Source organism: Lynx rufus, unplaced genomic scaffold (assembly GCF_022079265.1).
Source record: "Lynx rufus isolate CCGP_SWC_20201006 ecotype Redwood Valley unplaced genomic scaffold, mLynRuf1.p SCAF_39, whole genome shotgun sequence".
Lineage (NCBI taxonomy): Eukaryota > Metazoa > Chordata > Mammalia > Carnivora > Felidae > Lynx > Lynx rufus.
In genome coordinates, this window is record NW_025814855.1 from 279,933 (window position 1) to 299,013 (window position 19,081).

At 55.0% G+C, this 19,081-nt stretch overlaps 1 protein-coding gene and 1 long non-coding RNA gene across 2 annotated transcripts; both read left to right on the forward strand.

Annotated features, from left to right (window-relative positions):
• Positions 1-574: 574 nt before the first annotated feature.
• On the forward strand, positions 575-8,135 carry LOC124522808 (uncharacterized). The gene is made up of 4 exons (XR_006964861.1): positions 575-1,781; positions 4,395-4,516; positions 5,826-5,925; positions 6,387-8,135. It is a non-coding gene; the product is annotated as an uncharacterized LOC124522808 (long non-coding RNA).
• A 1,835-nt stretch (positions 8,136-9,970) lies between these two features.
• On the forward strand, positions 9,971-18,346 carry A1BG (alpha-1-B glycoprotein). Its single transcript, XM_047094272.1, has 9 exons — positions 9,971-9,976; positions 12,569-12,617; positions 14,001-14,039; positions 14,131-14,409; positions 14,824-15,096; positions 15,383-15,679; positions 16,331-16,627; positions 17,055-17,342; positions 17,718-18,346. The coding sequence occupies exons 1-9, from the start codon at positions 9,971-9,973 to the stop codon at positions 17,723-17,725; spliced, it is 1,536 nt and encodes a 511-aa protein (XP_046950228.1). The 3' UTR covers positions 17,726-18,346.
• Positions 18,347-19,081: the final 735 nt, after the last annotated feature.

Consider the following 19,081-nt stretch of genomic DNA (forward strand, 5'->3'; position numbering starts at 1 on the left):
GTCCATATGAGCAAGGAGTTGAATGGCTACTGGATGGCTAGGAGTACGGTAGCCTTTGAGTCCAGTCAAAACCCGGGACTTCCTGGGAGACATTGTGTGTCCTATGGTACAGATGGACTAAAATACCCAACAATCCCCTTTTCTCTTCCTGCATCCACAAACCTATGTTTTTCAGGCTCCCTGAAGTTACCCAGAGCCACGTGAATGAGTTCTGGCTAATGGAATGTGGACAGGAGTGATGGATAACATAAAATGGCCTACATCATCTTTTTCACTTGTTTCATCAGTCAGCTGGACAGAGGAGATTCAGCAGAAAATCCTGAGAAGGACATAAAGAACAGCAGAGACCCAGGATAGAAGGAGCTTCTAAATCAAGGACAATCTTCTAGGAAGGTCACTTGACCCACTTGAGACTGTGACATGAGCAAAAAGGAAGTCTATTGTGTTGAGCCACTGAGATCCTGGGATTGTTTGTTAGTGTAGTCACTGTTACGTGCTGTTAGTGAATACATCTTTTTAAAAAACTAAAATCATAGAGCTCCTGGCTGGCTCAGTCAGTAGAGCACGTGACTCTTGATCTTGGGGTCATGAATTCAAGCCCTAAGTTGGGCATGGAGCCTACTTAAGAAAAAAAGAACTAAAATTGTGACTCTCATGCAAGTATAAAATGAACATGTGTCAAAGATTTTGTTTCTTAATAAGGTGTTACAACCAGTTTTTTGAGGGTGGAAGAAGGGACCATAAGCAAGGAATGCTAGGAATGCAGTTTAAATGTTGAAAAGGCAAGGATATGAATTCTCCCCTAGAACCTCCAGAAAGAGGGTAGCCTTCCTGCCACTCCAATTTCAGCTCAGTGATACTGATTTCAGACTTCAGGCACCCAGAACTGTGAAAGAATGCATTTCCGGTATTTTAAGCCATCAGGTTTGTGGTAATATGTTATAGCAGCCACAGGAAACTAATACACTGTCCTTCATTTCTGCCTCTCTGTGTGGGCTCCATTCTCTTGACAGGTTCTCCCTTCATGGAGACACGAAGGCTGCACCTGTACCTGCTGACAGGTATTCAGGGTTTAAAGTTCCGCAGGAAATACAAGCCCAATAGTTCAGAAGGAATCCCTGCCCCGTGAAACCCATAGGTCCAAGTAGGTCATCTGTGGATCCTGAGTCAACCCTGAGGGCCGAGGGGAATTGGATGCTGTCTACCTGAGTCATGCATTCACACTTGCCCAAACCCAAATTGAGTGGGGGCAACTGAGAGACTTTTACACAGACAAGAACGATCCCAGCTCGGACGTGTTCTCGGACCCGCGCCCCCGGCTCCCACGGCCTGGCCTCGCAGGCGCGCTCTGGGACCACTGAGAGTAAGGTCTCCACGCCGCCCAGAGCAGCCCGGAAGTGGCTCGGCCAAGTGGGGTCGGGACGGAAGTGCGGTCGCCCGAGAGTCGGTGGGCTCTGCTCGCTCTTCCGTGAGCCACGTAGGTCATTTATTGTCCGTCTATTCACCCTTCCATTCGTTACTCCTGCTCTCGTTCCCTAGGCCCGCCGACATTCCTAACTCCGTTTATTCATTCATTCGTTCAGACCTCCTCCCGGCGCTCCTGGTTCCCGCTTCCGAGCCTTTGCATGTGCCTTCTGCACGCCAGCATCCGACCTCCACTCTCACTTGCCCGGTGTGATCCAAGCCCAGAGCTTCCTGAGACCAAAACCCCCTTTGGACGTCTCCTGCTCAGTGTCCCTCCCCTTCTCCCACTTTGTATTTTCTCACCCAGTCCCCAGTAGGTGAGAGCCCGGGCATTGGGGGTTGGGAGTAGACACAAATAGTCACTTGAGACCCGTCGGATGAGAGCCCATTGGCGTGGGAGACGGGACCTTACTGGGGAGGTGGCCACAGACCATGGTGATCAGGCATTCTGGGGGGAAAAGTGGAGGAAAAGGCTTTCAGGCGGAAAAAGAGCACGCAAGGTGAGTATGAGGACGGTGGGAGGCTGGAGCAGTGAAGGCAATCGGGACGACCTTCAGGGATTTGGATACTATCCCAAGATGGGCAGACTCCCAGGCAGGAAGGCCCGGTTAGAGGGGACGGAGGGCTGGGCAGCTCTGAAGCATAAGTCCTGCCTGGAGGGATATCCCTGCCAGACTCTATCCTCAGAAACATGGGACTCCTGAAGCCAGGTCTTCTGGTCCTTCAAGAAACAAAAACGGACTTTTTTTTTTTTTTTTTTTTTTTTAAATTCTGATGATTAAAAAAAAAAGTTGTTCGACATAATTATAAATTCCCATCTGTAAGAAATAATACAGAGATCTTATGTAGCTTTTACCCAGTTTTGTCCAATGGTAGCTTTTTGCAAAACTACAGTAGAGTATGATAACCATATCAAATAGATAGTAAGGATAAGGAATATTTCCATCACCTGATTCTTTAAGTTGCCCTTATAGCCACACCTACTTCTCTCCTGCCTCCATCCCCTCCTTAAGGCTTGGCTTTCTGTTTTCTATTTCTACAATTATGTCATTTCAAGAATGTTATATACATGAAATCATGTAACAACCTTTTGAAATTGGCTGATGACTTTTTTTTTGGAAAGTCTTTTTTTTGAAAGTTTATTTACTTATTTTTGAGAGAGAGAGAGAGAGAGAGAGAGAGAGAGTGAGAGCATGAGCAGGGGGGAGGGACAGAGAGAGAGGGAGAGAGAGAATCCCAAACAAGCTCCATGCTGCCAGCACAGAGCCTGACACAGGCCTTGATCCCACAAATCATGAGATCATGACCTGAGCCAAAATCAAGAGTTGGATGCTCAACCAACTGAGCCACACAGGTGCCCCTTGGCTGATGACTTTCTAAAAAAATTAACACTTTTAATACGTACAGTTGTTTTTTAGTATATTCACATTTTTGTGCAATCATCACCATGATCTAATTCCAGGACATTTTTATCACCCTAAAAGAAATTTCATACCCAATTAATCAAATTATCCATTCCTTCCTTCCCAGTTCCTGGCAGTCACTAATCTACTTTCTGTTTCTTACAGATTTGCCTATCCTGGACATTTCAAATAAATAGAACCATTCAATGTGAAGTCTTTTGTGTCTGGATTCTCTCACCTAGCATAGTGTTTTCAAGGTTCATGTATCCCATAGGATGTAACCATATTTCATTCCTTTTTACGGCAGAATGATATTTGGTTCTAAGTATCGGCCACATTTTGTTTATCCATTGATCAGTTGATGGACATTGGCCTGTTACCATTTTTTGGCTGCTATAGTAATTATATATATTATATATTATCTGTATTACTGTATTATCTGTACTACTGCTATGACATTCATGTGCAAGCTTTTGCATGGATACTTTTTTTTTTTTTTTTTTTTTTTTTTTTGCTTCTCTGCTTCTTGGTTACATTTAAAACCTTGACCAGGAGACAGAAAGAGGAAAAGAGACAGGAAAAGAAATGGGGGAAAGCTCAAATTCTCCTTAGCAACAGTTTCCTCACACACAGCACTGCCACAGATCTCTATTTTTTAAAAAATTTGAAAACACACACAAGATTAAGGAGGAAAAAAATGGAAAAAGGATGCCCCAAGGTGGGTCATGTAGCTCTTTGTGTGTGTGTTTAAAAAAGCTGCCTGGACACACTTTCGTTTCTCTTTTTAAAAAAAAAAAAATTTTTTTTTAATGTTTATTTATTGTTGACAGAGAGAGAGAGACAGAGCATGAACAGGGGAGGGTCAGAAAGAGAGGGAGACATAGAATCTGAAACAGGTTCCAGGCCCTGAGCTGTCGGCACAGAGCCCGACGTGGGGCTCAAACTCACAGACCGCGAGATCATGACTTGAGCCGAAGTCAGACGCTCAACTGACTGAGCCACCCAGGCGCCCCACACTTTCATTTCTCTTGCATTGATACCCTACTGGTAGAATTGCTGAGTCACGTGGAACTCTGGGTTTAACCATTTGAGGAACTGCCAGGGTGTCCCCCCCCCCCCCCCCCCCGCCAGGCCACACCAGTTGACATTCCCATCGGTATCTGATTACTTTTTAACATTCATTGGTAACTAATTTAAATTTTTACAAAACATTTTGGAAGGGAGCAGGCAAGCAAGACTGGCTATCCAGCTTGCAGCCTTTGGCATGCTGTGTGGGGGATCAATGGAGCCAAGGAGTTGAGGAAGCCAGGTCAGAGGGCCCTGAGAAAAGCAGGGAGAGGAGGGGATGGTACAGAAGACCACAGACTGGGCACCTCGGTATATCCTTCAAACACTTGGACACAGAGGCAGGGACACTCACTTCCTGTCTTACTGACAGGCACAAGCACCCAGAGTTACTCTCAGAGGGTCCTGGGGAGGGGCCTTCACGGCCTGGCTGTGCTCACAGGCTCACCTTTGTGTCTCCAGGTCCAGAGGAAGCGCCCTAGGCCCTGTGGCTACCCTGTCTGGGAAGGGGTATGATGGCTGCCCGGAAGAACAAGGCGTCAGCCCTGGCCCCCGGGGTCCTTCAGAGCACACCAGCCCCAATGGTGGGTGAGCCTAGCTCTGAAATCTATGGCAGGTGCTTCTGGGGTTCTGCTACAAGGAGGAAGAGGGGCTTCATGAGGCACTGGGCCGGCTCAGAGCTGTGCTGTCAGTGGTTTTAGCCAGAGGCATGCTCCGAGGAGCAGATGCTGGAGCTCTTGGTACTGGAGCAGTTTCTGGGCGTGCTGCCACCTGAGATCCAGGCCCACGTTCGGGGGCAGCAGCCATGCAGCCCCGGGGAGGCTTTTGCCCTGGTGGAGGGGCTGCAGCAGGAGCTGGCCAGGACAAGACTCCAGGCGAGGGCAGGCTGGGTGGGGGCTGGGTCTGCTTCCTTCTGAACCTGGCTTAGGGTCCCCAGCTGGGGCTGGTAGGGTTGGGGCCCTGTGGGAGAATGATGGTGAGAGCTTGGTCTTTGCTCGGACCCCAGAGTAAGATGGATGCCCTCAAGATCACACATGTGATTGTTCTCAGCACTGTGTCCTCAGAATGTGGGGATGTGGGGGACGCCAAGAAAGATGGAGCGTACCAATACGTGCCCCTTGTTTTCTCTGGATCTGCCTGGCCTGCCTGCTTTCCTGTCTCCGGGTCCCGGCCCCCAGTCCCCAAGAGGTGCTGGTCCCCAAGCCAGAGGAGCAATATGAGCAGGAGGTTCCCCTCTCCAAGCCCTAGTTCCCGGTACAGCACCTATCCATGCACTCGCTCCTACCTCATCCTGACAGCTGACCCTGGGGCCACCTTGCTAGTGGCCTGGGGATGACAGGTGCCCCTGGGGTTTGCCTCACTCTGGAGTGGGTGAATTGGAGCCCCTGGTATCATTGACAATTCCAGTGCATGCAGAATGAGGGCACCAGCTGGGCTGTGGACTCTATAGAGGACAGTAAGGGTGGTCGGGGGCGAGTGTGGATGGGCTTTGTTTGCTGTGGATGCATCACTGCAGGCAGGAGCAGCCAACGATGCAAGTGTGGCCTCAGGGCCAATGAAGCCTCCTGCCCTTGGCATTTCTCCCCCAGGGATCTGGCTGCACAGCTACCCCAAGTCCTAGGTTTAGGTAGCTGGACCAGTCTGGTTGGGCTGAGGCAGGAGCCTGATGTGGTCTAACAGTGCCTGGCAGCCACTGGGGTTCCTTCATCCCTGGCCAGGCTGCCTCTCGGGTGGAGGGGACTGCTGAGGTGTCGGGGCAGAGATGAGGTGGGCGAGGAAGACAGACACAGCCAGGGTGTGGGTCGGGTAGTCACCTTAAGCCTCCTGGAATGAGGGTAGTTCACTTCTAGTGTTTCTACAGGTGACCAGGTCCATCTTTATCCTCAAAAACAGGTGTCCTCACTTCTCTGGTGCTTAGTGACCCCGGTGTGGAGCAAGGGGATGGGAGCCAGGCCCTGGAGCTACCTTGTGCAGAGTTGGAGACCAAGTGCAAGTGAGACAGGTGGATTTTGAACCTTTCCACCATTCTGGCTCCCACAGCGCCCCCCCCCCCCCCAGCATCCTGCTGCCCGGGCAGGTGTGGGGACATGTGGGATGTGACACCATCTAGGCAGGCACGGTGGTCTCCTGGCATGCTCCCATCATAGCCAGGGCTGCCAGAACTCAACAGGGCAACAGCTTGACTCCAAGAGTTGGCCTCGGATGCTGCCTCTATGGGGAGAGTTGCAGCATCTGAGGCCCCTGTTTTCCTGTTCCAGGCTGAAGAGGGGCCAGGGGCACCAGCTCAAGAAAGGTGGGGGTGATGGCCATGCTGGATCCAGCCAGCCCCAAGCTTTGCCCCCACTCTAGATCTGTCACAATCACATCGTTCCTGAGATCTGCTAGGCCCCTCTGCCCCATTCCCCAGGGTGCTTTGGGCTCTTAGGCATTTGCTTTCTCTTTCTCCTGTTTCAGACTACCGAGGCAAGGTGGAGTCGCCAGCACAGTGGCCCAGCAGGTGGCTCCAGGAAAAGGTGACATTCCCTGGATTGCGCTGAAGACTGACACTCCAGGCCACTCTGAGGGGGCTGCATCTGGAGGCCTGGGGGCCTGGGAGGACCCCAGAGAAGCTCCGGTGGAGGCAAAGGACCAGGGGGCCCCCAGAGGGAAGCTGGAGCCTGCAGACTGTAGGAGGGACTGGGGCAGGCCCAGAAGCATCCAAGAGGGCCTGGTGCCCCGCCCCTTGCCTCTCCACAGGGAGCCTGCCTGCCGGTGCAGTAAGTGTGACAAGACGTTCAGCTAGAGTTCCTACCTGCTGCAGCACCAGCGAGTGCACACGCGCGGGAGGCCCTGTGAATGCCCGGTCTGCCACAGAGCCTTCAACTGGAACTCCAACTTCCTGGAGCACCAGCATGCACACAGGTGCGCGGCCCCACACCTGCCCGGCCTGGGGCAAGGCCTTCAGCCAGAACTTCGACCTGGCCGAGCACCTGAAGATACATGGGGTCGCGCAGCTGCACGCCTGTCCCGACTGGGTCAAGGCCTTCCTGAACGTGGCCGGCCTGTGGCAGCACCAGCGCACACATTGGCAAGAAGCCCTTTGAGTGCACCCAGTGCAGCCAGGCCTTCGTCGTGGGCTCCGGCCTGGCCGAGCACAGGTGCAGGCAGACAGGTGAGCGGCCTTACACGTGCCATGTGTGCAGCAGGTCCTTCGGCCACCGCTCCAACCTCAACGAGCACCGGGAACGGCACGCGGGTGGCTCCACACCCTGACTCTGGGATGCCCCTGCCAGATTGTGAGTCTGAGTCAACTCGGCCGGGCGCGAGGCACCCGATGCTGCCATCCGTGGACAGTGTGTGTAAAATCGCCATCCGCGTGCCCCACCGTCGTGGGCTCGGTGTGCTGCAGCACGGGGATGGCGACGATGCAGGCAGAGTGTCAGGCCGTTGAAACAGCCCCTACGATGACAATGGCAGTTTCACTGGTGACCCCTGGGGCCTGGCTGCACACAGGTGGCGGGGAGGTAATTCACCAGGTGCAGGCGGTGGATTTTGATGCCGGGAGGGGTGTGTCTGTAGAGGCCGGTGAGAATCGGAGGCTCCCACAGGCGTGGCCTTGTCTCAGAACCCTGTGGGACTGAGACCCAGGGCCCAGTTGGCTGCCCAGGAGCAAGGGTTAGACGAGCCCCCTTCCCTGCCTCCCCTCCCCTCAGCTGGATCCGAGGTTGCACAGAATTTTTTCTCTTAAGCCGAGGGCCCAAGGGCCGGGGGCCAGAAGGTCAGAGGCCTTGCTCTGGGGCCCCTGGTGAGCATTAGGAGACCTAAGGGGAAGAGTGGGGGTGGTCCTGCCGCCGTCCGCTCTCAGCTGCTTCCCTCCCACCCCTACCCCTTGCTCCTGTTCTCTCCATGGTTAAAGCTGGGAGTCCAGTTTAAAAAGATAAACCTGAGCAGCTTGAAACACTTCTGGCTGGTTATGGACCCAGTATCAGGCCCACACACCCGGGGGTGGTGGCACAGCCCCCACGCCCTGCCTTCATTGAGTGAGCAGGTCTCAGACCCATTTCCTGGCACAACTGACCAGATTCTGGAAGCTACAGCGAGGGAAAACCAGCTGGGGGAGGGGTGGAGTGGTGGTGAGCAGGAAGGCCGCCGGGAAGGGAAGGGAAAGGAAATGCGAGAAGAAGCCAGCCTGGTCACTGTGGGGTGCTAGGGCAGAGCAGTTGGGCTCAGTGGGAGACTGGTGGGGTGGGGTGGAGGTGGGGGGGGGTCGGAGCAGACCACCCACAAAGCACGGGGGGCGTTCACTGTTTCCAGCCACGACTAACACCCTTCTCTGGCCTAGCTACCCCCGCCTCGTCTCCCCATGCCAGATTCACCCTGATCTGAACGGCTGTGTGCACTGGGGTCTCCCCTGGAGTCAGTGCTTGTCAGTCTTGCCACCTCCACCACCATTTTGGACGCCTCTTTCTGACCTTGGCTGCCCCTGGATGTGCTGTACTTCCTCCTGCTCCTGGGTCTCCTTGGCCGGGAGAGCAGACTCCAACATAGGCTCATGAGAGAAGCAGGGAGAGGGAGTGTGTGGGGCTACCTTCCCAGTTTGGAAGATTCCTTCTCATGTCTCCAGAGTGGAGCCCCAGGGAGGACCCAGACTGGCCTGAGGACTCCCAGCTGACGAGGATCCTGCTTGGCCGTCTGCTAGAGTAGCAGCATCTAGTCACAAGGGTCGCTGAGCACCACGGCGCCATATCGGGCTCGTTGCAGGGACTCCTCCGCCTGCAACCCGGTTGCCGCGTTGGGGGGCTCCATGCCAGGCCCGAGCGACGGGAGAGAGCTGGCGCAGGAACTCCAGCCTGCCCACTAACGTCTCGCCGCAACAGGGTGGGGATGTGCATCTGGCCCGTGTGATGGGTGAGGTGTGGGGCAGAGAGGGCTGTCTCGGGGAGGAGGCAGGCAAAGAACGCACCCTCCCTAGGTATCTTGAGGGGGTTGTTTATTTAGCTCTGTGAGGCTGAAAGAACCCAGAGATTCATAACTGTAGAGCAGCTACTACCTCCAGGGCTGGTGGTGCAAAGGAGAAGGGATGGGCTCCTGGCGGCCTGGGGCTGGCGCGTCTCTGAGAAGGCTGGAGCGTAGTTATTGCTGGAACTTTGAGGGTGTGCAGGAGAGACCGCTTTGAAACCAGCATTGTATTCTGTTGGGGCCTCGACATAGCATCCTTACCTGCCTGACCCGTCGAAACCGTCCGTTGGCACCGTTGGATCTTCTGGGTAATGGGGCCAAAGTGGCAGCCTGCTTCGTATCCGCGACCTGCCGCGGGGGCCCCACCCAAAACTGCAGTTGGAAACAGATTGGGGCAGCACAGTGAGGTGTACACGCTGTGTCCAAATTCAGAGGCCTCCCTTATTCCCCGTTTTTAGTGGCGGTCGGTGTTCGTTGCAGCAACTGACGTCAGTTGCCCGTTTCTTAGAAGGAGCTATCCTAACATGCTCCAGATCCCTAGGCACTTGCCAGAGGAGGGGAGACCCTGGCGTGCATTTAATTCACTTATTGGGCTAATTGACCTGCTGCTTCATGTTTACTAGGTCCAGTCAGCCGGTGTCATCCATATAGTGGCAATGGCGTGTGGGTGTGATGTTCTGTGGGAAGTTGGGTTGACCCAGATCTCGACAGAGATTGTGGCAGACAATCAGAAAGTTGAGTGAACAGCCCCGAGGCAAGCCGTGAAGGTGTGCTGTTGCCCCGCGAAAATGAGGTAAGTCTGGTGGTCCTTGCGTCCTGGTAGAGAAAAAGCACTTGCAAGGCCAATATTCATGAAGGTGAGACTCTTCAAGCCCCTGAAGTCATCCTAAACCTTTCCCTGCAGAGGCAACCCCTCTGGGGGTTAAAACATCCTGATTACCGCCTCATCACTGCTGCCGGTGATGGGTACTGTGCACATGTCTGGTGGGCCCTGTCACTTGAGCTCTGTTAAGCTGGTCTCTCATCTCCATTGAAATCAGACCTGACGGCAGCATCTCCCAATGCCGTAGTAGCCTAGAGGGCACTGCCACTTTTCAGGGATGCAGGTACCCTTCTAAGTAATCTGTTTCTCAATGTCTTAAAACAAGGGTGTCCTCCTCTTTACTCTGAGTGTGTGTGCGTGCGCGCGTGCGTGTGTGTGTGCGTGCATATACCATATTGCACACGATAAACCTATTTCCACATTCCTATACCCCCAAGCCTTTGGAGTCCTTCCTCTACGTTATACCAGGGGAGTTCTGGCTATTGAACCTCACTGAATTTAGGCCACTGTGAGTCCAGGTCTCAGTCAACCTACCAAATAAAATCTCCCTCAAGCTACTCAGTCTAACACCTTAAATCCAGTCTTTGCAAATTGGCCCGTATAGGTCAATTTGATCTGGTCCAGTGTTGTATCCCATCCTCCTTGGTCAGATACTCTTAGATGCTGTTCCCGTGTTTATTACCCAAGTTCATGCCAATTACACGAGCAAAGCCTTGCAATTCTTTTAAAGTATAAGCGGCATCAGATTTTACACTTGTCCACCTAGAGCATGCTAGACTTGAGTTGGAGGTCTGGGGGGACAGTAAGGGGTGGTTGGAGAGAATGGAGACCTCCTAGGCAGGTGTAGCAAAGTGGTATTAGGACCGACAGAAGAAATTCGCAGGATCCCCTGTCGCAGGCTGCCAGCTTCATCTCTACAGACCCTTGACCTCGTCATGCTCCTGCCTGCCTTTGCGCAGCCCTGTGGCAAATGGACCGAAGGCAGTGTTTGGTGGTTTCTGCTCTGCCACTCTACCCGGCCACAGGCCCTCGTCTGGGTGCCAGAGGCCTGGAAACACCTATTGGCCTTGGCTCTCAGTGGAACGACCCTTGGCCCCTCTGCATGGAATGCCTCCCCCACCTGCCCCAGCTGGAACATGCAGCCTTCTAAGCCTGGGCTTGGAGCCAGGGCAGCGAGCGTTCAGGGGATGCTCAGCAAATGTGGAAGGGAAACCAGACATGGAGAGTCTCCCTGCTCCCCCTCCTACTCAGCAGAAGCCAAAGACCCTGCATTGCCCATCAGGCCCAGTGTCGCAGACTATGAGTCTGGAGTTGTCCCTTGTCCAGCAAGAGAGGGGATGCAGAAATGAATGCGAGAGAGACTAATGTCTATGAGGAGACAAGAGCCCTAAGTAAAGGTCCCTTCTCCATATTTATTAGGATCAGAGGGCTTACATATGTGGCAGATGTGCAGAAAGAAACAAAACAGTAATCGTTAACTCATATGAGGGGAAAAGGGTTTCGAAGGTATGAGGCATTAGAGGTTAGGGTAAAGACAAGTCAACATCCCAGCACCAAGCAGATGGCCGTTTCCTGCAGGCACCGCATCTGTTTATCTAACTTTTCTAAGGACTAAGAATAATAAGTTCCTCAAGATTCCCTTAAGACCTGTATTATCATTAGCTGTTCTCAGACACTTGGGACACTTTTGTCCTGTTGCGGGGGGGGGGGTGGGGGGTGGCTTTCAGCTCTATGCTTTGTTCTACTTAGTGACTAGCCTTGGGTGCTTTCGCCCTGAGGAAGCCCTATGCTTTGTTAACCCCTTGGTATAGGCATGGAGAATTTTTAAACTTCTTTCCCACAGCCCAGCATGGCTGGTCTCCATAAGGGCTCTGAGCTCTCCCACCAGCCCTCTGCCCTTTGCCTACCCACCCCTACCACCCAGCCTCCTCATGGCTCATCCTGCCTCACAGCCTTTACACTGGCTGTTCCCCCTGCCCAGAATACTCCTCCCCCAGGAGTTACCTGCAGGACTCAACCTGCTGGCCTTGTTCAGATCTCTGCTCCCCAGGAAGCCTTCCCTGACCTTCCAATGTCACGTGGCTCCTCTGCACCCCATATTCCACCACATCCTCAGGGTTTATGTTCTTCCCAGCACCCACCCTCTGCATTCTCCATCTCCCTGACCAGCTGGGCTCCATGCAGGCAGAGTGTGGGTCGATGTTTTCCCACTGTCTTTTTTGTGTCTGGAACACAGGAGATGCTCAATAAATGCTTATGGAATGAACAAGGGCAGAGGAGGCCAGGTCAGGTGTGATGTGAGACCTACGAGGCTTCCGTGGGCCCTCAACCTAGGGAGAGAGCTGGGGCTGGACACCCAGGGTGCAGACTAGGTCTCCAGGGATGGCAGGACTTCCTCAGAGGTCCAGTGTGAGAACACCATGTTCTTACTCCTCCCATTCTATCCCATCAGGCTGTGCCTAGGGAGAAGGGGAGGCCATGAGGAGATAGGGAGAAGGGGAGGCCACAGAAAGAGCCAGAGGCCTGGCCTCTGGACAGTGGGCTACAGCCACACAAGCGACCACAGGCAGCTCGGACAACTGTCCACAACCCGAGCACAGGTTTGGAGTTGGGAGGTGGGCAGAAGCACCGATCTGAACCCAAGGTCCTTGTTGCAGATCGGACTCCAAATCCATGGTGGATCACACAGCACAGAATTAATCAACCAAGGAGGACCAACTAACAGCTCCTGGAAAGAGCCAGGACGCACCTCCAGGAAGACCACATAACCTCCATTGTAGGATATCCAGACACAGGGGCACCTTGGTGACTCAGTTGGTTAAGCATCTGACTTCGCCTCAGGTCATGATCTCACAGTTCTTGAGTTCGAACCCAGCCTCTGGTGAGCTTGAGCCCACTTCGAGTAAACGCAGGCCCCGCTTCAGGTGAGCCCAGCTTTCTCTCTCTCTCTCTCTCTCTCTCTCTCTCTCTCTCTGTCTCTCTCTCTGCCCCTCACTTGTGCCATCTCTCTCTCTCCAAAAAAAACACAACAACCCAGAGACAGGCAAACCCCATGTGGACCCTCACCCTCACACCTGGGGTGGAATATGATGGGGAGGGGGCTAGGCTGGGCCCTGAAGGGCAGAGCTCAGCGTCCCTGCAGAGAAAAGGATCCCTGTACTCCTCAGCTGTTCAGAGATGAGAGACTGTGCAGACAGGAAGTCAGCGGGAGGACAGGACCCTGCCTGGCACATCGAACACAGGAGTGATAGTTATCCCAATACTGCCTAAGTCTGAGCGCGCAGAACACTGAGAACAACAATAGGTACCTCAGTTTTTATTATTTCGTTTTATTTTATCACTTATTGTTTTATTATAAATCATGTCATTATTTTCACCTTAATCATTTTAATTCTTAGTAATTTCATTATTCCATTCTATTATTTATTTTTCATTTTATTTATTCATTTACATTCTTTTGTTAGGTTGATGCAACATGAACAAATTAAAAATTTTTTTAATGTTTATTTTATTTCTGAGAGAGAGACACATAGAGTGTGAGCAGTGGAGGACAGAGACAGAGGGAGACACAATCCAAAGCAGGCTCCAGGCTCTGAGCCCTCTGCCCAGAGATCATGACCCAAGCAGAAGTTGGATGCTTAACTGACCGAGCCACCCAGGCACCCCCTAAAATTTTTTTTCAAGAGAAAGGAAAAGAATTTTACGCAGCCCAAATTGGTGCCCAGGGTACATAGTCTTCACAAAGAAGAGCGTGCTCCAGGAAGGAACATTGGTGCACATTTTTATGTCTTTTACATAAACGGCTACAAATTGTCATGATGGAGGGCATTCCAGAGAATTACAGACTTTATCTAATGTTTTTCATATGTGCGAGGCCCAGGCCATATGACTTTAATCTTATGGAACCCGGGGAGGGTTTTTTTTTAAATTATATGTTTTTTATTATATATATTTAATTACCACTTTTATTATTTATTAGTTTATTAATTATGTATAATTATTGATTATCCTTATTGATGAGGCTCCCAAGGCTCTGGACTTTTGTCCTTTGTCTCCACCCCATGCAGGCCCCCCACCCCACTCCTCTGGGAAGGACAAACAATAGGGTCAGTGCCCCTTGCTGCCACCGCCCCCTTGCTTGGGCTTTATCACCCCAGGCACTCACTGGCTGGAGCAAGGCTGGCCATCATGTCCACTCTCTGGGCCTTCCTCATGCTCTGGGGTGAGGTTGCTGGGGCCAGGGTCCCTTGGGGCGGGAGGGAGCAGGAGCGGTAGGAATAGGGGCCTCACAGTTTCCGTCTCTGCAGGTCTCTTGCTGAGCCCAGCGACGACGGAGGCGGCAGTAGGTGAGTCCGGGTCGGGTCCTGGGGATGGTGGGCACAGGCAGAGGTGAGCCTCTGTCCTGGGACCCAGCACTCACCCCAATCCACTGTGCAGCATTCCAGACCCAGCCAGACCTGTGGGCAGAGGTTGAATCGCTGCTGGAACCCTGGGCCAATGTGACACTGACTTGCCATGCCTGTCTGGAGACCATGGATTTTGAGCTGTTCAAGGATGGGGTAACCCAGGAACTTGTGCACCTTGGTTTACCTGCTATGGAGTACCAGTTCCCCCTAGGACCAGTGACCAGTGACACCCAGGGCCTGTACCGCTGCCGCTCTGGCTTGAGCAGCGGATGGACCCAGCTGAGCAATCTCCTGGAGGTGACTGGGGCAGGTGAGCGGAGGCTTTTACGGGGCCATGAGGCAACGGGGAGAAGGCTGCTAGAGAGGCCTTATCCCTCCACTCCTCACTCTCCTGGTCCCACTTTTCTGGCGGGGGGGGAGGGTTGGCAAGTCATCTGACCCTGTTTCCTCATCTGTAAAATGAGGATGATGTTCATACTGACCCCAGAAGGTTGTGAGGAATAAATGAGTCCTCAGAAAGCACTTGGGACAAGCCTGGCACATTTCCTGTAACCTATTTCTTGTTTCATACCCCTGTCTCCTCCTGTCGCTGCCTCTCTTTCCTCCATCAATGCCTTCCATTTCCCCGGCTCCACTCACGTGAGTGTGGAGGGCTGGGTCTGGCTGGGCCACCCATGTCTCCCAAGTCATGCAGAACCACCCGTTGACCCTGCTCCACCCGCAGAGACCCTGCCCCCGCCTGTGCTCTCAACGGAGCCTGTGTCCTGGATCACACCTGGCCTGGAGACGAAACTGCTGTGCCGTGGGGGATTTCGGGGTGTCACCTTCCTGCTGAGGCTGGAAGGCGATGACCAGTTTTTGGAGGTGTTTGAGGCCCCTACAGGCGTGGAGGCCACCTTCCCAGTCCGTCGGCCTGGCAACTACAGCTGCAGCTACCGCACCCATGCAGCAGGTGCACCCTCTGAGCCCAGTGCTACTGTGACAGTCGAAGAGCTGGGTGAGTGTGTGGACCATCCCAGAGGGCTTCCTGGGGTAGGAGGCTCCTGGAGGACAGAGCTTTGTTTATCTTGACCCCTAACCCTGAATAGCCTTGCCCAGGACTGGGCCTGGGAAACAGTGGGCCTAAGGTTGGGTGGATCATCCCCGGGCGGAACACTGACACTGCCGGGCGGCGCAGGGCCTGGGGACGGGCCCCGAGGAAGAGTGGTGTCGGGGCGGCCACCGGGAGGGCAGCGGTTCGAGGTCCCAGCTGACGCTGCCCCAGCGACCTCGCCGCCTTGCAGGCGCACCGTTGCCGCCCACGCTGAGTCTCCAGGGAGAGTCTGCAGCCGCCGTCCTGCACCCGGGTGCCCGCACGACCTTGGTCTGCGTGGCGCCCCTAAGCGGCGTGCACTTCCAGCTGAGGCGGGGCGAGGAGGTGCTGCAAGTACCCATGAGCTCCACCAGCCCAGACCGCGTCTTCTTTCGCCTGAACGCGGTGGCTCTGGGCGACGGCGGTCTCTACACCTGCCGCTATCAGCTGCGTGGCCAGCAAACCTGGTCCTTGGACAGTGCGCCCGCCGAGCTGCTGCTGAGCGACGGTAAGCCTGGCGGCCGCGGGCTGAACCGTGCACCTGAGGCTGGGAGGGCGACAGCGCCCCTCTCCGGGGACGGGGAGCGGGAGGAGAGACCCGGGGAAGGGTCCCCCGGTACTGGAGGGCCCAATCCGCCCAGCCTCAGTTTCGCCAACTGAGAATGGGACAATGAGCTCGGCTACCCCAGGGCCCCACGAAGAATAGCTGGGTCAACACGCAAGTCCGGCACAGGTCACGCAGGCGCCGCCTGCCCGGGGTCCCCTCCTGCCTCCCAGCTCCGGGGGCGAGGGGGACGGGGCGCCGGAGGCCTGTTTGTTGAAGGCGGCCAGGCGGGGGCCGCAGGGCCTGCGGGGGACCCGGACCCAGAGCGTCGACCCCGAGAGAGGGTTCAGGCCTGCGGGGGAGCACGCGCGCTCCTCCGACCCAGCGCCCTGGGCTCCCCTTGCCCACGTCTATTTTTATGGCCAGTAAATGAGTGAGGAACAGTGTAGGAGTGCGCGCGAGAGTCCCGGGGAGGCCTGGAGGGCGATGCGGTGTAAGCGGAGGGTGGCGCCTGCGGGCCTCCCGGGAGCGAGCGGAGGGGCCGGGCCGCCTCCTGCGGGCGAGAGGCCCGACGCGTCCCCTCGGCGCCCGGGTCAGCCCGTGTCCTCCCCTCAGAGACGCTCCCCGCGCCGGAGCTCTCGGCCGAACCCGCGACTCCGCGGCCGGCGCCCGGCGCGTCCCTGCAGCTGCGGTGCCGCGCGCCCCGGCCCGGCCTGCGCTTCGCCCTGGTGCGCGAGGACGCCGGCCAGCGCCGGGTGCGCCGAGTCCTGAGCCCCGCGGGCACCGAGGCCCACTTCGAGCTGCGCGACGTCTCGGCCGCGGACTCGGCCAACTACAGCTGCGTCTACGTGGACACCGAGCCCCCCTTCGCGGGCTCGGCGCCCAGCGCGCCCTTGGAGCTGTGCGTGGAGGGTGAGCGGCCCGGGCCCGGGGGGCAGAGCTGGGCTCGGCGGGGAAGCGCTCCGGGGCCCCGTCCTGCCCGCACAGCCCCGTCCTGCCCCGTCCTGCCGGAACTCCGGTGCCCGCGGCCCTCTTCTCCCTGGGCCCGTTCTTCCTCCTCCTCCTCCCCTGTCCTGAGGTCCCGAGCGCCAAATGCTGGGGGACCCCGGGAAGCCCCAGATCAGGCCCGAGTCTAGGGAACTTGCGAAGTGCTGGGGAAGGGGGGACGCGGCAGACAGTAGGAGGAGCCGCGTGTGCTCCGGGCTGGGAGAGGGGAGACAGGTGTGTGAGAGCAGGGCGGCAGCCTGGAGGCCCGGGTGTAGTGTGGGCAGGAATGCTGGGAGGGGCGGGTGCTGCCTGAGGGGCGGGCCTCACCTGACTGACCCGCCTGCGGCTCCAGGGCCCCCTCCCAGGCCCCAGCTCCGACCCCTGTGGCGCGGGGCGGTGACTCCGGGCCGCGACGCCGTCCTGCGCTGCGAAGGCCAGGTGCCGGACGTCACGTTCGAGCTGCTGCGGGCCGGTGAAAAGGAGGCTTTGACCCAGACCCGGACCGCCCACCGCTCAGCAGACCTTGTGCTGACCTACGTGGGGCCGCAGCACGTGGGCAACTACAGCTGCCGGTTCCGCAGGTCGTGGCCCAAAGTCTTGGTGTCGGGGTTCAGCGAGCCGGTGGAGCTCCAGGTGGCAGGTGAGGTTTTCCTCTGGTTCTGTGGGTTCTGTGAGCTGGCTTCCTCCCGCTGGCCTTTGCCCAGAACGTGCCCTGCGTCAAGACCGTCCCTTCCCTTCCCCTTCTCCGAGGACATTAGGTAGTGTCCCTCCTCTGCTCTGGTTGTGAGGGAAGTTCCGGGCAGGGAAACGACACGAGCGAAGGCCCCGAAGCAGAGTGGTTTGGTCAGCTTGAGCAGCTGGAGGGAGGCCTAGGTGTGGGAGAGGTCTTGGCTGGCGGTTGACCTGGCTACTTCCTTCCTGCGAGGCCTCAGTGAAGTCGGCCCGGATTTCACCGGGGAGGAGGACACGTGACACTCCCCTCCCCTACCATTTCTCTTTTGTCAAATTTGTCTAGGAAGTTGATGCAGCTGCAGACTCAGGATGTTAGTGGTATCCTTGGCGAGTATTTTCTCCCTTCTGGCACTGATCCCTCATGCTGCGGCTGGAGGCTGGACTCACCCCGGGGGTGCTGGAGGACCGTCCCTCATTCCTCCTGGGAATCAATAAACGTGAAGAGAGACTTTGACAGGTGTCCTTGGCTAATGTAGTCCTGGTACAGGGGGCTGGACTTCCAGGGCTGAGGGAAACGGGCTGGGATCTTGTGTCCTAAAGGTGGAAGGGCTCTGGGTTGGATCCTGAGGATAAAGGAGCCAAAGATTGGCCACTGGGTCCATATTTTTCAAGATCACTTTTTGCTTTCTTCCATCAAGGTGCTTCCTACTTCCCAGGCACTTCTGCCTGTCCCCGGCAGGTCTGGGTAGGTAGCTTAAGGCTCCAGATATACTCAACCCCACCTTGACAGAATGGTCCCCACACTGGAAAGCTGCTAGAGATTGCGTTTAGTAGTTTTGTCTTCTGCGCTGAGTGGCCACCAGGTGGTGGTGCCGGACTCTGTCCCCAGCCACAGGCTAGGTCTCTCGCATTAGAGCTTGAAACTGTTGGAGGGGTGGGACTGGGCCCAATACACCCCTGGACCATTTTATTGCCCAGCCCCTCTCTAGAGCTTGGCTTCAAGGTCCTGGCGTACCAGTAGGTGTGTATTAACATTATCAACTAATACTTGATAAATTGTGTTAAAGGAATTTGCCCATCTCATCTAAGTGGTCTGATTTACTGGTACAGAGTTGTTCGCAATATTCATGGATTCTTTTAATGCCTGCAGGGTCTGTAGTGATGTGACCTCTTTCATGCCTGATATTGTCCCCCCGCACCCCGCCTTTTCTCCCTCGTCACTCTAGCTAGGGGGTTATCGAGTGTATTAATCTTTTCAAAGAACTAATTAGTTTTTGGACTTGTTCATTTTTTTCTATGGCTTCTTTTATGCTTTGGGGATCTCTACTTGTATCATTATTATTCCCTTATTTCTATTTACTTCTTCTTCTTCTTTTTTAATGTTTATTTTTGAAAGGGAGCAAGAGCATGAAGGGGAGGGGCGGGGGTGGGGTGGGGTGGGGACAGAGGATCCAAAGTGGTCGGATGCTCAACCTACTGAGCCACCCAGGCATCCCTCCTTCTACCTACTTCTGAATTAAATTTGTTCTTTTTCACTTCCTTCAAATGGAAACATAGATCATTGATTTCTTGGGGGTAAACAACAGACAGTAACAGCATATTATTGGGCTTAAAAACAGTTTAAATAATAGGAAACTACTTTGTGCATAAAATAATTGGCAATAGGGGCACCTGGGTGGCTCAGTCAGTTAAGTGGCTGACTTCGGC